The 15,895-nt window shown below is 40.0% G+C and overlaps 2 protein-coding genes across 2 annotated transcripts; one reads left to right on the top strand and one right to left on the bottom strand.

Moving 5' to 3' along the window:
• The first annotated feature begins 6,080 nt into the window (after nucleotides 1-6,080).
• On the top strand, nucleotides 6,081-8,606 carry LOC103373530 (cytochrome P450 2J2-like). The gene is made up of 6 exons (XM_008303433.1): nucleotides 6,081-6,284; nucleotides 6,392-6,554; nucleotides 6,655-6,804; nucleotides 6,884-7,041; nucleotides 7,639-7,706; nucleotides 8,363-8,606. Exons 1-6 carry the CDS (start codon nucleotides 6,081-6,083, stop codon nucleotides 8,583-8,585), a joined length of 966 nt encoding a protein of 321 aa, XP_008301655.1. The 3' UTR covers nucleotides 8,586-8,606.
• Nucleotides 8,607-10,427: 1,821 nt separating this feature from the next.
• On the bottom strand, nucleotides 10,428-14,351 carry nmu (neuromedin U). Its single transcript, XM_008303432.1, has 9 exons — nucleotides 14,219-14,351; nucleotides 13,086-13,141; nucleotides 12,962-13,009; nucleotides 12,817-12,870; nucleotides 12,616-12,645; nucleotides 12,399-12,449; nucleotides 11,358-11,432; nucleotides 10,564-10,617; nucleotides 10,428-10,463 (listed from the first exon to the last, which is right to left on the bottom strand). Exons 1-9 carry the CDS (start codon nucleotides 14,349-14,351, stop codon nucleotides 10,428-10,430), a joined length of 537 nt encoding a protein of 178 aa, XP_008301654.1.
• Nucleotides 14,352-15,895: the final 1,544 nt, after the last annotated feature.

Here is a 15,895-nt window from a genome sequence, read left to right as displayed (position 1 = left end):
CCCAGCAAGAAGAAGAAGAAGAAGAAGAAGATCTGCAAGAACCGTCCACCTCACGGCCACGTCCCGGAATACCGCCTCGGGCTCCGTAGAGACCAGCAGGACATCGTAGGGTACAAAGAACCAGGGATGTTGTTATCAGGAGATTGTTTGAAGGTACACTTTTTTTATTTTTCTCCAAAGTCCTGAAAACGTCAAAAACCTTTGTTTTTAATTATTTATTTTTGTTTTACAGCAGATGGTCAATGCCAAGCGGTGCAGGTTCCAAACGGGGAACATCTGAGCGACGACCCACCTCAGGGGCATCAGAGGGCACCGGGACAACGGCGTGTTCAACACCAACACGCTCTCGTCGCTCTCCAGCAGTTGTGTCGAGTTGTTCAAACTTTTGCCACAAACTTGTGACACGTTTGTTCAATGTGAGTGAAGAGTTAGACCTAGTCCTTGATGAAATAGCATTAGCTGTAGACCAATTAAATCAAATCCACACACCCATAGATGAATCCTCTTTGGCAGACACTCAACAAAATGAGTCGCCTCAAAATGATGTGTTTGAAATCCTTTCACCACCCTCACCTCCTGTCAATCCTCTAAGACAGATCAAACTCACTCTGCAGGATCTAAATAATGACCTCTGTCAAAATGATTTAACCGAAATTCTTTCGCCTCCCTCCTCCCCAATAGATCCTCTAAGACAGATCAAACTTGGTCTTGAGGCTCTAAATGAGGTACAAAGACCTCCCACTCCTCAGCGGGGCTTCGGTCAGGGGGATGGTGAGACCAGATCAACTTCACACGACCACTTTAACACGCTGATCGTGAGGCGTACCCTGAGGGTTCCGTCGCCTCCGTCAGGAAATGAACTGAATCTCTATCAGTTTTATTCTAGTGTGGAGCAAATAATTCAGCAGTTATCTGACGAGGCTCGATCACAGGCTAAACGCAACAATGTCATTCATTTTTGACCTACTTGGACCTCCACCTGCTTCATTTTGTTATCCACAAACATACATTAACTTTTAACTTCTTATTCTGCACCTCAACACTTCAGATTAGAGATCAAAGTTCTGTTAAAAGTTCCACAGTCCAAGCTTAAAACAAAGTGATTTTGCTGTTTTGCCCCCAATGCTAAAGGAACAAGCTCAAATTTACAGTTAAAAAGCTTTTAAAAACACACCTTGTACAGACATTTGTATAGCTTTTGATCTTTTCTCTACTCTTGTTAATACTTGATTGTTCCATTCAATTATTCTTTCAGTACATGAATGTGACAGAAAATGAAGTTTAAGCAAATAAACTTTTTAAATATTTAATCGGAATCACAGAGTATTTTATCCACAGAAACAAACTGTGGTACACAAACCCTTCACAGCTGACACTGTGACCATCTGGGGAATTAAACCACATGTTTACAATTATACAATCAGGACAAAAGAATAATTCAATTCAATATAATGCATATATTTCATGCATTCAGCTCAATCAATACATATCACTTCAATTCAATTCAATTAATATATGTGCTTTAACTCTGTTTAACTCATGTGGACTTCTGTGAACATGGAGGCTTTCTTGGCTCTTACTTCATGAGAATATGCGGTTGTGTACATCTGTGTTCAGAGTGCAACACTTTCCACAAAGTCACACTGCTGACAGTTTGGCCCGAGTCAAAAGGGGCATGATGGATGACTGGGCCATAGCTACTAAAGTAAAGTGTCTTGTGACCGACGCAGCACCAAACATGATTTCATCCGCAAAGAGTCTCCAAATTCTGCATTCAGTTTGCATTGAACACACTTTAAATGTATTACTAAATACGCCATCAAATCCCTACACTGACATCAATCAGGCACAAATCTAGGCGAATTGTGACATACTTCAGATCAAGCACCACAGCCAAAGAGAAGCTTGCTCAAGCAACAGATGGGACGGCCAACCCTGAACCTCATCAATGAGGTGCCAACACGCTGGAACAGCACGTGTCAAATGCTGGCAAGGCTACATGATGAGAAGGAACCAGTGTGGACATCCCTTGCCTCACTAAATATGGACATAACTCCACTTAGGGATGATGCGTTTACCATCATAGAAGAAACGCTTCTTGTGCTCGCTCATTTCCATCAAGCTACAGTGGAGTTGTCTGAAGAGACGAGAGTTTCAGGGTCAAAGGTCATCCCCATGATGAAAATGCTCTATCATGCGCTTGAGCATAACACTTCAAATTTGCACACACAGGCAGCAGCGCACCTCCACGAACACCTTAGGCGACAAGTCACAGATGCTGCTTCCAATCTGGAGTCATTCAGTGTGTTGTCCTTATCAACAGACCCCAGATTTAAATCACTCGGGTTTCTCCTGCAAATGCAGTGAAGCAGTCAGTAGACTGAAATCAGAATGTGTGGCTGTAATTGGGCGCACATCAACTGAGTCACAGCCTGGACCTGCTTCACAACAGCTATCGGCTCCCGCTTCAGGCATGTTATTCAGTTTTATCAGTTTATTTGTACATTTATTTGCTTGCAAATCATGTGCTAAAATGCCAATTTGTTGTTTTTCAGATAACCTGTGGCAGCACCTGGATGAGGAAGTTGGCAGGCAGACCACCAACATCACAGCTGATTCTATGATTGAGGTTCAGAAGTACCTGGCAGAGAGCAGCGTTCCAAGGTCCCAGGATCCTTTGAAATATTGGGACACCCAAAAGAACCTGTACCCAAACCTCTTCCGGCTGTCCCTACAATTTTTGTGCACACCAGCCTCATCTGTGCCATGTGGGTGTTCTCTAAAGCTGGAGAACTTGCATCAAAAAATCACTTTGATTGCAAGACATTGGAACAATTGATTTTTTAAAAATAAAAATGTATACTGCAAACATCCCCTCCTTGCGTCAAAGACAAGTACATAGACATCCTCACATCCACAACACTTTCACTTTGATTTTCACGTTATGCCACACGTTCATAGTATTTGACTGTATATTTTAAAGATATCAGATACATTCTAAACTGAATTAAGATATAAAGCAATACAATATAAAATACAACAACTTAAATTATATTATTGTATATACTAGGTCATTAAATCAGTATGGGCTGCAAGGTGGCTCAGTGGTTAGCACTGTTGTCTCACAGCTAGAAGTTTGCCAGTTCGTGTCCTGGTTAGGACACCCGGGATCTTTCTGCGTGGAGTTTGTATGTTCTTCCAGTGCAGCGTGGGTTCTCTCCGGGTTCTCCGGCTTCCTCCCACACAGTCCAAAAACATGTTGAGGTTAAATGGTGATTCTAAATTGTCCGTAGGTGTGAATGTGAGTGTGCTTGGTTGTCTGTCTCTAAATGAGGCCCTGTGATAGACTGGTGACCTGTCCAGGATGTCCCCTGCCTTCACCCTAAGTCAGCTGGGATAGGCTCCCCCCCGGTGACCCTAGTGAGTATTAAGCGGTTATAGCTAATGGATGGATGGATTAAGTCAGTATGTCAGTTGAGCCTGTCAACGAGGTTGACTGTAAGGATTTTTAAGATCCAGCAGGTGTCAGTATTGACATTACAATGGCACAGTACTGACACATCAATGCAGTTTGGGTAATGTGCCACAATGCTTCATGAGGCCTCATCGACCCATCACTAGAGATCACACTGCAACATCCAAAGACAACAATTAAAAAGGCCCACCTTAACTTCTGTAGATGAACTATCCCTAAAATAACTGAAGGCATCTTACCGCAACTCACAGCTGAAGCCTCGTGTCTCTCCGCCCTCCTCACCTGACTCACATTGTCGTTGCTTGCCCTAATCAGACAAATGGGGACCACCAGATGCCACTGCTTACAAGTGGCTGTGATGCCAAGGGAAAATACACGGTAAAGACTCATTCATCCATTCACTAATACACCAGAGGGGCATACAAACAAGCAAGTTTGACATAGCCAGGCTTTCTTTGTGTAAGCCAAATCGACAAAACCGAAAGCCCCAGCCAGAGATTACGGGTATCACGAAGGTGGTTATCAATTTTCTTTGTCAACTCAGGCTTTCTGCTTCAGAGTCTGTGCGCGTTCACATAAAAAGGGTCGTTTAACGCGTCACGTGACTCTTCTTCTGCACATTTCAAAACCGATCATGTGCAGCTGCTTTAATCAGCACGTTGCTTTAACAGAGAACAATGAGGAATATATATATATATATATATATGTATACACACAGCGCCCTCCATAATTATTGGCACCCCTGGGTAAGATGTGTTCTTTAGCTTCAAGTAAATTCAGTTTTTTTCTAAATAATATAGGACCACAATGAAAAAAAAGAGGAAAATTCAACCTTTAATTCACGTGCATTTATTCAGTGTGGAAAAAATCCCACATTAAAAAATATTTCTTTTACGTCAAATCATGTGTGCCACAATTATTAGCACCCTTGATGTTAATACTTTGTACATCCCCCTTTTGCCAACAATTCATTTGAGTTGAGGTGAAGATTACATTTTTCTGCTGTTTTCAGTGTGAACATATGCTTGAATTAATTTTAAGGCTTTTAACACATCTTAACCAGGGGTGCCAATAATTATGAAGGGCGCTGTATATATATTTAAAAATGTGTCAGTATAAAGTGCTGCTACTGCAGATGGTGCAAGACAGGAGTGCTGGTAGAAAACTGTTACATGTGTTCATATACAATATTTTACTGATGCAGCCGCTTATTTCCAACTGACAGTTGCACGTTAAAGTTAAACTTTAACCTTCATACATTTAAACGTGATCTTGTATTGAAGTGCATTTAGGTCTGACACTTTCCCACAATGCAGGATATCTATCTATATATGGAGGATTTTATTGTTGTTTTTTAATTGTTGTTTTTTAATTGTTTATTCTCTTCTTATTGGCTTGTTTTATTTATCTTTAATGTATCGTCTTTTTCGGGGGATTGAACAGAGTAAGAATTTCATTGTGTAGTACAACTACCTGTTTTGCTGTGCATATGACAATAAAACTCTTGAATCTTGAATCTTGAATTAATTTTTGGCAAAATCAGAGCGAAATTAATGTTATTGATTGAATATTCTCTGTAATAAATACCAGCAGAAAATCCATTTTATAATCTGTGTTCTATCAGCAGCAGTACCAGCAGTGTAAACGGACTTGAGAGCAGATCAGAGCCAAACATAAAAACATATTTATGTGATTTCTGCATGGCCAACTTAAATGTGATATTTACAGTAGGGCTGGACCCAAACATCCAAATTTCTGAATATTCGGTCGTTGTGGTGGTATATGTTATATATTCACCTGCAACCTGCCACCAGTGCGCACCCCACCGCCCCCGCCGATGGTGGCAACAGAACTGTGACCACCAACCTAAACTGGCATCAGCTGCCAAATACTGCCTGTGCAGAGCGCTCGGTCTCCGTCTCCACTGACAGTGTGAGATATTGTAACTGCACGACTTCATTCAGTGATATTAGTAACGCACAACTCAGCATGTTTGCAGGTAAAACACATTACCTCAGCTGAGAATCTGTATCTCTTTCCAGCTGATTTAAATCCGAAACTCTGAACATAACCACAGCATAAGTTGCCATGGAGATCTAGCCAGGTAAAAAGAGAGCCACCTTCGTGGTACTGACAACTCTGGCTTTAAGCTCAACATACCTCACTAATCCACTGATCTTGCTTCGTGCTATAGCCCTCTGCTCTGGCAGGTGTTCTCCAACCATCTGGAGCAACTTAGAGTACCGACAGCCTTTTGATTTAAAGACAGCGCACACTACCACCCGAGCCCGGTTGAACTGTATTTGTCTGATAATTGATTAGACTACACTTTACATTACTTACACAAAACATTATATTCCCTGCTTTTAAGTCAGACTACTTGATTGTAGGATCCCTGATTAACCGTTTTACATCACTTTTCTATGTACAAAGAGGTCAGAGTCCAGGGGAATTAGTAGTTGTGATGCCAATAGATAAAATAAAGCTTTGCTCTGACAAGAGAGGGAGGACTGATATCATTCCCTCCTGCCAGCAAAGCATCAGCCCTCTGTCTTTCTGGAGAAGAAAGGAAACAGTGCTCAACTAGACAGGCCGTGTTTGCAGGATGGATTCAGTTTTTTCTCTAATTGGACCCTATATTGACTGGGATTTCAAAACCTTCTTGCTCTTCACTATAGTTTTCTTCATCACAGCTGATATTGTCAGGTACCGTCGGCCGGTTGGCTTCCCTCCAGGGCCTTGGGCTCCTCCAATCGTGGGCAACATGTTCACTGTTGACTTCACCAGGACTCATGAAGTTTTCACGCAGGTATGAAAAAACCACAATGCTGACACGTCAATTTTTTATTTGTTTTTTTCCCCCGTTATCTGTGTTCATGTGTCTTGCTCTCCCCTCTTTCCTAAATCCTCACCCAGTTAGCAGAAAAGTATGGAGACGTGTACAGCCTAAGGATTGGCAAGAGGTGGTTGGTTGTACTAAACAGGTCTGAGGTTCTGAAAGAAGCTCTAGTAACACAGGGAGACAGCGTGGTGGACCGACCACAGCTTCCTTTGATGCAAGACATAACATCTGGACTAGGTAGAAGGACTGTATGCTTTCAATATAACTTTTGCTGTTACAAAGTCCAAACTAGAAAAGATGTTTTTTTTTCTATATTTTTTGTGTATTTTCTGGTCAGGTGTGATTTTCAGTAGTGGACTCAACTGGAGGCAGCAGAGGCGATTTGTACTTTCAACCCTCAGACATTTTGGAATTGGCAAGAATTCACTTGAACCTGTCATCCTGGATGAATTTACACATTGTGCAGAAGTGTTCAGAAGCTTTAAAGGTACATAGCTGACACACAGAGACACATTTCTAATGATCAAATTCACAGTTTTCATATAGTTTTCTATTCAATTGTGAAGGTCAGCCATTCGATCCTCATCTCGTCACGAACGCCGTCTCCAACATCATCTGCTCCCTGGTTTTTGGTCATCGCTTTGAGTACAGTGATGAGAAGTTCCAGAAACTGTTTGGAATGCTTGATGATGCCTTCCAGATTCAAGCCTCCATTTGGGCACAGGTACTGCATTTTAAAGCTGCTGATTGAATACTTATTCTGTGTACCTCTTTGTGAAATGGTTTCACGTCAGTAAATGATCTGTTCAGGCCCATGGGTGTAACATTTTTCAATATTCAGTGTTAGATTGTTAATGCATTTCTAGTGACTAAATAATTCCACACATTATTTAATACTTTGTATGTCTCCAGTTTTAATCTACAATATAGACTGTAGCCCTGAAAGACACAACAGTGTTTAGGATTTGGAAAGCAAAAGTGCATCATAGACAACGAACTCAAGCAAGTCCAGTTGCTACGATTAATCTACCAGAATTACCATGACCTGGATGACTGAGAATCTTCACAGACATCACAGAAATATCCGACATGTGTCTGACAGTGATGAGATAGGTTGTTCACCACAATGAGCTCCTTGCTTTGTAAAGTACTGTTAACAGAACCGGTAACGTTGGAGCTTAGTGATCCTCTGGTTTTTAAACATTTCGGTCCGGGGCTGGTGTAATACTGGGGCTCGGTAATATGCAACATGCAGCGCTCAGCTGGGGGCTTGGGGGTATCCCCTCACCACCCTGGAACCTCTCACCCTGGGCAACTCCAGAAAACAAGAGAGTCCAACCCGTCTTTCTCTCCAGGAGTTTGGTTGCAGAACCTTTGCTGTGAGTGGAGGTGAGCCCAGCTATATCTAGTCAGTACTGCTCCGCCTCACACGCCAGCTCAGGTTCCTTTCCCGCCAGTAAAGTGACGTTTCACGTCCCCACAATTAGTCTTCACCACCAGAGGGCAGCATGCCTAGGTGCCCTCTCCTGTCCACTGCCCAGTGTGCACAGCACCTGAACCCAGTTTCCATCCCTGTGGGTTGAGGGCCCACTGGACGGTGGCCCCATGTTGCCACATCGGGCTGTGCCTGTCTGAGCCCCACGGGCCATGCTTGGCCATCAGATGTTGTAGATGAGCTCCACTCCCACGCCTGGCTCTAGGAGGGGGCTCTGTTTTCCTTTTTCTGGGCGAGGTGGCACCTTTTCTTTAATATTTTTTTTTTAATTTCATTGGGGTTTTAGGAATACTTGAGTAGGTGTGTCCACTGGTGCTGTTGGTGTAGTCAGTGAAGTTAGAGAGAGGCTTGACCTTTGTTCATTAACCATCATCTTGTTTTGTTGAAAACTTTGTCGGGGGCGGCTATGGCTCAGGTAATCGCAAGGTTGGTGGTTTGAACCCCACTCTCCACAGTCAAAATGTCCTTGCGCAAGACACTTAAACTGAAGTTGCTCTCAATGGCAGGCAATGTCGCCATGAATGTTTATGAATGAGAGAACATTGTAAAGTGCTTTAACTATCATTTTCCTTTTTTCAGGTAAGCGGCTCTGTCTCGGGGAGAATCTGGCCAGGATGGAGCTCTTCCTCTTCTTCACCTCCTTCATGCAACACTTCACCTTCTCCATGCCTGCTGGGGTGAAGCCATCAATGGACTACAGCTTTGGTGTCACTCTGTCACCAAAGGAATATAAAATATGTGCAGTCTCACGTCAGGAGTCGTATATTTTTTAAAAAGTTATATTTTTTCTGTGTCGATACAAATGTTTCTTTAACTGTGTGAAGGTTCAGAGAGCCTGTGATTGTAAATCAAATCTCCACCTGATACACTGTAAAAATAAAAGAGGTTTTTAAGAAGTTTTATTTGTAATTTTTTTTTTTTAACATTTCATTGTTATTTGACAGCTTTTCTGATTTGTTAAGTTACAGATTATAACTATTAATTTACATGTAAAACATTTAATAAATCATCCAAAAGTTAAAAGTTATGTAAATTCTGTCCACATTGAAAATGACAACTTTTACAAATGAGAGCTTTTTCTTTCACCGTGTTTTCCAATACAATTATACTATTTTGACTGTTTTTAAATCAGAAGAAATATATATAAGCAAATATGTGCTGTTACTTGAAGTGAAATTATGTGTATTTAAAATATTTTAATAGATTTTGTTTGCTTGCAGTTTATCTGAAAAGTCCCTGTCCTGTTGACTGTGGGTCACAGCTGAGTTGGTCGTGGCTTTACGGTTACTTGGATTAGTGCAGAATTCACTTTTGATTTGGTGAATTTTCCTGATATAACCTCAGATCACAGAAAAGTAGTTCAAAGACCGCTGGAAAGTTGAAAATCTAGTGATTCTTTGTTTTCACAGTTGTAGACTCTGATAAATGGTGTCACTTCTTTAATATACCTAACATGTGTTTAAACGGTCCATTTTCATATCCAGCAGTTCTTCAGCTTGTGTCTGTTCTCATTCATGGCATTACTGTTTTACACTATTTCGAGATACACTGAAAGATTCCGAATGTGTAATGAATCAAACTTGCACAACTCCACCCAATCACAATATAGCAGTTTTAATGCAAATGACCCACATGATAACACAAAATAAAATCTGGACAAATGAATAGTATTTGAATTAATATTCATTGTGTACATTCAAACATCAATATACAGCAGTGGCGGAGGGCTGTGGCTGGAGTCTGGATCACTCAGTCGTGGTGCAGCGGCTCGGGTCTCAGGGTCTGTGTCGTCTCTGTACACTAAGCTTCAGAGGTGGAGACTCTAAAGCACATCAATGGTTAGATAATTGACTTTTGCTGCCTCATGTAAACAAAGTGTTTGAAGCATGATCCCAACAATGAAAAACACAGATTTCAGCAGCGGCTATTGACAAAGTGAAAGCACACACACGTCTGTATCTCAAAAAAGTGTTTAAACCTTTATCAAACACATTTAGCTTAATCAATTTTTATTTCTTAACTGATGATGCTATTTGGAAGGATGCGTTCAATCAATAATGTCCAGAAAGATTCAATTGTTCTCCATATTTTGGGCGTTAGCTTCACAAAACAGTTAAATAAGACTGATTTGTTTTGATTTGTCTGTTTGATTTGCTGCATTGTGAAGCACTTTGTAACATGGATTTTGAAAAATTCTCTAAAAATAAAGGTTGTATATTGAATTGAATTTCCCTTCTGGGATGAATAAAGTATTTTTCATTTCATATATATTATATGCTCCCTTACATTAGTTACTGGCTGTTTCATTTGGGGGGGAAAAGGCCTCTGCACACCATTGGGTATGATGGTGCACGTGAAAGCTCCATTTTTTTATGTTTTTAAATTGTTATGATGGTGGTAACTGTTAATCATATTGCAAATGAAGGCTGAAGCTAACTGGAAAACCTATTTAGGATTCTCCCCTTGTCTTCCAAGTAAGTCAAAAGAGCCTTCCCAAGAAATTAAATGTTACCACCTTCCTACTGTTCTGTTTTAAACTTTTAAATTTCACCCTAACATCATTCAGTCAACATTCAGACAGGCAAAAAGCATGAGTGGTGCATTACCTTTTTAATTTATTCATATTCTAAGGATCTTCTTCCATTTCGTGGCTGTAGGTGCAAACATAATTTATAAGTTCATTGTATTATGTAGTTGTTTTTTTAAATATATAATTTCTTTTTATTTTCTTTCTTACACATTCATTCATACCCGATAGAGAAAGTGGCCTCTGCTCTGGATTCCCCCAGGTCCCTGGAGTTCAGCCTGTGCAGAAAAACAAAAACTACAGAATCGAACTTTCCACACAAGAGCCCATCTCGGTCTTATTTGCCATTTTCTGTGCGTCGACCACAACATCCATCCGCCCCGAGAAGCCGACTGCATGCACCCGCACGCAAACACTCTGGATTTTCCAAAACAAACCCTCTCCACGTTTCCTCGCTCACAACTCCTCCGTGTCCACTTTGTGAATGTCAGTGCTTGATAGCAATGAGGGATAAGTTCACCTGTCAGCTGCACTAATTTTAGACCATAATTACTCTCAGCTTGGGGAAAGAACAACTAATGTCGACTGAGCTCGTACAGAGAGTGAGGAGAGCTGCCCGATATGAAACAGCATTATTGACATGTAAGCTCAGGAAGAGGAAAACACACTGAAATCAACTGCAGAATGGAGCACGCACATTTCAGCGTTAACATTTGCTGCAAAGATACAAAAGTACAGTGCACTGCTTTCATTGTGGAAATGTTGTCTTTTATGTATGTGCTGTTTCTATACTATCTTGTTGTTGTTGAGAGATATAAATGCATTATTTTATGCTGTAACTCTGGAATCAGGAAATGTCAGAAGAAATCATACCCAAAAAAAAAGAGGATTTTATGACTTTTTTGCATTCAAAAAACAAAGTTCTCAATATCTTTGTTTTTATCGGGCAGTGATTGTGAGATTTCTGTACACAAAAAAACAAACAAACAAACAACAAAAAAAGATGGGTTGTACATACGTGCATTGTGAGTCCTCTCCCTCTTCTGGTATGGAGTTGAGAAACTAGATGCAGAAGAGGGTGCAACCGAGGAGTCTGACGAACACACACAGACACACAGGCAGACCCAGACAGTAAACATGAATAACGAGAAAGTACACAACATGGGAATGTGCACGGGCAAAGAGTCGACACACGAGAACATGCGACACAGAAACGTGACACAGATGCTTTCCACGTTGCAGCATTTTGATTCACATTCTGTATTATTGAATATCCTGGTGATGGAGGAGCAGAAAACTCAATATCTTCATATTTCATTGAAGAAATATGGCGAGTTATTTCACATAAAATGAGGCAAGTGAATGTGCACCCTGGGATGTTTTGTGGGTATGTTGCACATAAAGAAAAAAAACAACATGTAACTTCCCCAGATTTTTCACAATAAGCTTAATGCTGTTCTCTGCATCATTTATGTTGACTTTTTCATCTGATAAATGACCAGAAACTCCTTTGCAGTTTAACCAGATAGAAATAATATCATTAAAAAGACTGCATTTCATGATGAAAATGCAATATAACTATATATTGTCTTTATAATTATGTGTAAAATAAGAGCTGCATACACATTTTAAATCTTTCTACAACTTTTCCCGTCTTTCTTATTTGACTTTTTGGGGCAAACAGCCATCAACATCCGTGCAACCAAGAAATAAAGCAGGCTGTGGAGCAGTGCCCTCGCCCCCCTACACTAAATGGTTTATTAGAATAAGCATCTCACATACACAACAAGGGAGAAGAGTCCTAACACAAGATTTGTGTATCTTAAGACTGCGTGCATGCTCGTGTCCTGGTGTTTGTCTGAAGGCATGCATTCATTGTTCATTCCCATGTTCCTGCATGCATTTTCGTGTTGGGGGGAGTAGCTTCTGGACACTGGGTCTGCAGAATGCTCAAATCAGGTGATTGAGAAAGACTCTTTAATTATTAAATAATATAAGGCACTTTCGTAGGTCAAGCAACAGACTGTAGCAGTGAAGTTTCATCCTTTCTCTTACTTACCGCCCCCTGAGACAACTCAGTAACTTGTGGTCTAGAGTAATGAAATAAAAACTGCACACACAGTGCAGGACATATAATAACAACAAAACACACATACAGACACAAATAAGCCACAAAACACAAATTAGGTTTAGTCTTATGATGCCTAATCTATTGTGATTGCTCATAATCATGTCAGGGAAAATAAATTAGATAATTAGGGAAAACTTTTACTCACCCTTTTACTATTTTCTTGCACTTTCAGCTCCTGAATGAACAATAAAAGGAGTCTTTCGGTTGACATCATGCTCTTAATTTTGACAAAATTCTCAAATTTATGTCCAACTGTGCCACATTCAGTGAAACAAAACTGTGAGCAAAGCTGCTATCATGTCACTTTCCTGCAATTAAACATTCTGAGACGAGAAGTCTGAGGTACCTTTGACTTTTGAACCAACATCAACACACAGAGTTCTCCTAAGACATCAGACGCCTGGAAAAAATGACAAGAGAGCAGTTAAAAAAATAATAATCGCATTAATCACGCAGTAAACAAGACAGTTTTAGTGTCAGACTCTACTCACCCATAACTTCAGGTCTGCGGAGAGGTAGGATGAGCACACAGCGTCTATCTGTGGAGCATCACACAGGATGATGGAGGAGCGCATCAACAGCAAGGATACAGAAAACAGAAGGATTAAAACGTACCTGGCTGAGTAGCTGCCTCTGGTCTGTTGTGGCCTGCTGAAGATCTGCTGGAGCACCTTTTGTTTCAACACAGAAATACAAAATTCAATTCATATTTAAACTGAAAAGACTGTCTTAATAATCATTATAAAATGTACAGTGTTGACACCTGACTACAAATGCACGCTTTTATTGAGAGAGAGAGGTGGTAATGCACGATGGCACTATAGAAGCTGCAGATCAGTGGTGGCTGTGATAGGCAGCGATGGCAGACAAATCCTCCCATATGATTCGGAATGATTGCGCTGGATGTCCATTAGCAGAGTAAGAGCTTTACTGTGGAACGTGAAGGTGCTTATTGTCCAACATGCTCATGTATGAGTACATCCTGATGGCTTTGGAAAAAAAAAAATCTGAAAAAAATGTTGACATTCACAAACACTTTGATTAAAAGAAAAAACTAAGTGGACAGCTTGTTCAATCTCAAAGCCAATGCAAACATGACTTTAACCTCAGAGGAAGCAGCGACTGTCAATTGAAGAAGCGACTGTCAGTCTGCATCTGCATGCCTCTCAGTCACTTGTGGCTTTATGACACAGTAAACACACAACAGACACAAGAGAGTTGTTGCTGTCAAACTGTCCCGTCTAATTCAGCATCACATCAGATAGGAAGGACGGACGGTTAGACAGATGGATTCAAAAAAATCTTTTAAACGTGAATCAAGCCTTTTTATTTAGCAGTTACATGGAGAAAAAAAACTACAGTATAAATATATACATAGACACATACACACAACACATGATTGCATGAAAGTATTTAGAAGATAAAGCACATAAGATACCATGAAACCATGCAAATGTTACAATGTTATACTGAAGACATATAACATTATTAGTTGGACTTTATTAGTGACTATCATTTGAAATGCTAAATTATCACAATCATGTGATCAATTATATGTTATGCTGTCTTAAATGTGCATCTTAATTCAGGAATACAGTAAGTGCATAGATAGATAGATAGATAGATAGATAGATAGATAGAAGTGTTTCTATGGCTTCCTATACTGTACAACTTGTTTGTTGTTGTTGTTGTTCCTCTAGGTAAAGAGAAAAGAAAAACAAAAGCCAGAGAAAGAGAAAGGGACTTACTGTGACAGAGTGGCGCGGTGAGGAGGAGCAGGGCTGCCAGGGTGCACATGCTGGCCGCGCTGAGCGGACTCATGGCGCTGCTGCTGCTGCTGCTGCTGCTGGAGGCTCCGCTGTGGCTCCGGACGCTGCTCATCTCCTTCTCTGACTGGCCTTTCTCCTCTGTGGTGTTTTTTTTTTTTTTCCTCCTCTTCTTCTTCTTCTTCTTCTGACTCACTACTGCTTTCTGTCTTGGCACTACTTTGATGCTCTGCCTCTTCGCCATCAGATCCCCCTTCTTTGAAGGCTCGTGTCACACGCACCCTCCTCGCGCGCTGACACTTGACTGAGTCATTAGAAGCTCCGCGCGCGCAAAAACGAACTTGTGGATGAGATNTTTTTTTTTTTTTTTTTCCTCCTCTTCTTCTTCTTCTTCTTCTTTTTTCTTTTTCTTTCTTTTTTTTGTTGTTGGACTTCTGGCTCTTCTGACAGTGTCGCTCTCACGTCAGATGAATATGAAGGCTCGTGTCACACGCACCCTCCTCGCGCGCTGACACTTGACTGAGTCATTAGAAGCTCCGCGCGCGCAAAAACGAACTTGTGGATGAGATCAACAGGTGGAAGGAAGAAGAAGAAGAAGAAGAAGAAGATGCACCAGGGAGGAGAGAGAAGTAAAGATTTAACAAGTTGAGCAGAGCAGGGAGGTCAGCTGGAGACCATCAAGTCCCAAACAATACTGGAAACGCGCTTTATTACTGTTTTCTTTCTTCTTATTTCCCTCCTTAGTAGAACACAAGAAGCCTATTGGTGGAGAAAGCATTCAAATCCTTTACTGAAGGAAAAGTACTGATAGCAAAATGTCAAAATACTTCACTTAAAGTCAAAGTCCTGCATTCAACACTTATTTATACATAACTAAGTAGAAGTATTGCCGCACTAAGAGCAAAAATGCAAGTAATCTATCAGGAGTAAAAGTAAAACTAGACAGTTATTTATTTATTTATTTATTTTTAAAGTTCACTGGGATTGTTTTAATATTGTATATCACGTTTTTGGATTACAACAGAATTTTACTGCTGTAGATGTTTAAGTTTGAGTTAATATTACTCTGGTTTGACATTGAGCTACACTGTAAAAAAAAATTACAGATATTTAGCAAATTCACAAAAAAAATCTATATGTTGAGAGTAAACACAATCAACAAACACGCCAAAAATATAAATAACATCAAAACTCTATATTTACACTTGATTTAAATGTGTTTAAATTAGCATAAAATCTAATTTATTTTACAGATATTTGCTATTATTTGAAAAGGGGGAAAAAAAACATATTAAGGACTGAAAAATGGCAAATAATGAATGTCAGTCAGCAGATTTCTCCTGTTTTGTTAAATTACAGAAATATCTAGTCAAACCACACACATAAAAACAAATTAATTTAGATGTTAACTGTAAAAAAAAAACTTTAAATACATCAAACACATCAAAAAAATATGTATTTTATTTTTACATTTTTCTTTTACAATGTGTGACCTTAAAATTAATGTTTACTGTACTAAATTTAAATCTTTTTTTTTTTCTTAGACGTTACAGTATTCCAGAATTTTTTCACATATTTTTTTCTGGCACCCTTGCTGTCTGGTTTTCGAATTTGTCTTACATGATTTTCATTTATTTATTATTTAGAGAGTATGCATCA

Source organism: Stegastes partitus, unplaced genomic scaffold, assembly GCF_000690725.1.
Source record: "Stegastes partitus isolate 25-593 unplaced genomic scaffold, Stegastes_partitus-1.0.2 Scaffold2005, whole genome shotgun sequence".
NCBI lineage: Eukaryota > Metazoa > Chordata > Actinopteri > Pomacentridae > Stegastes > Stegastes partitus.
This window is presented reverse-complemented; position numbering and strand designations above follow the sequence as displayed.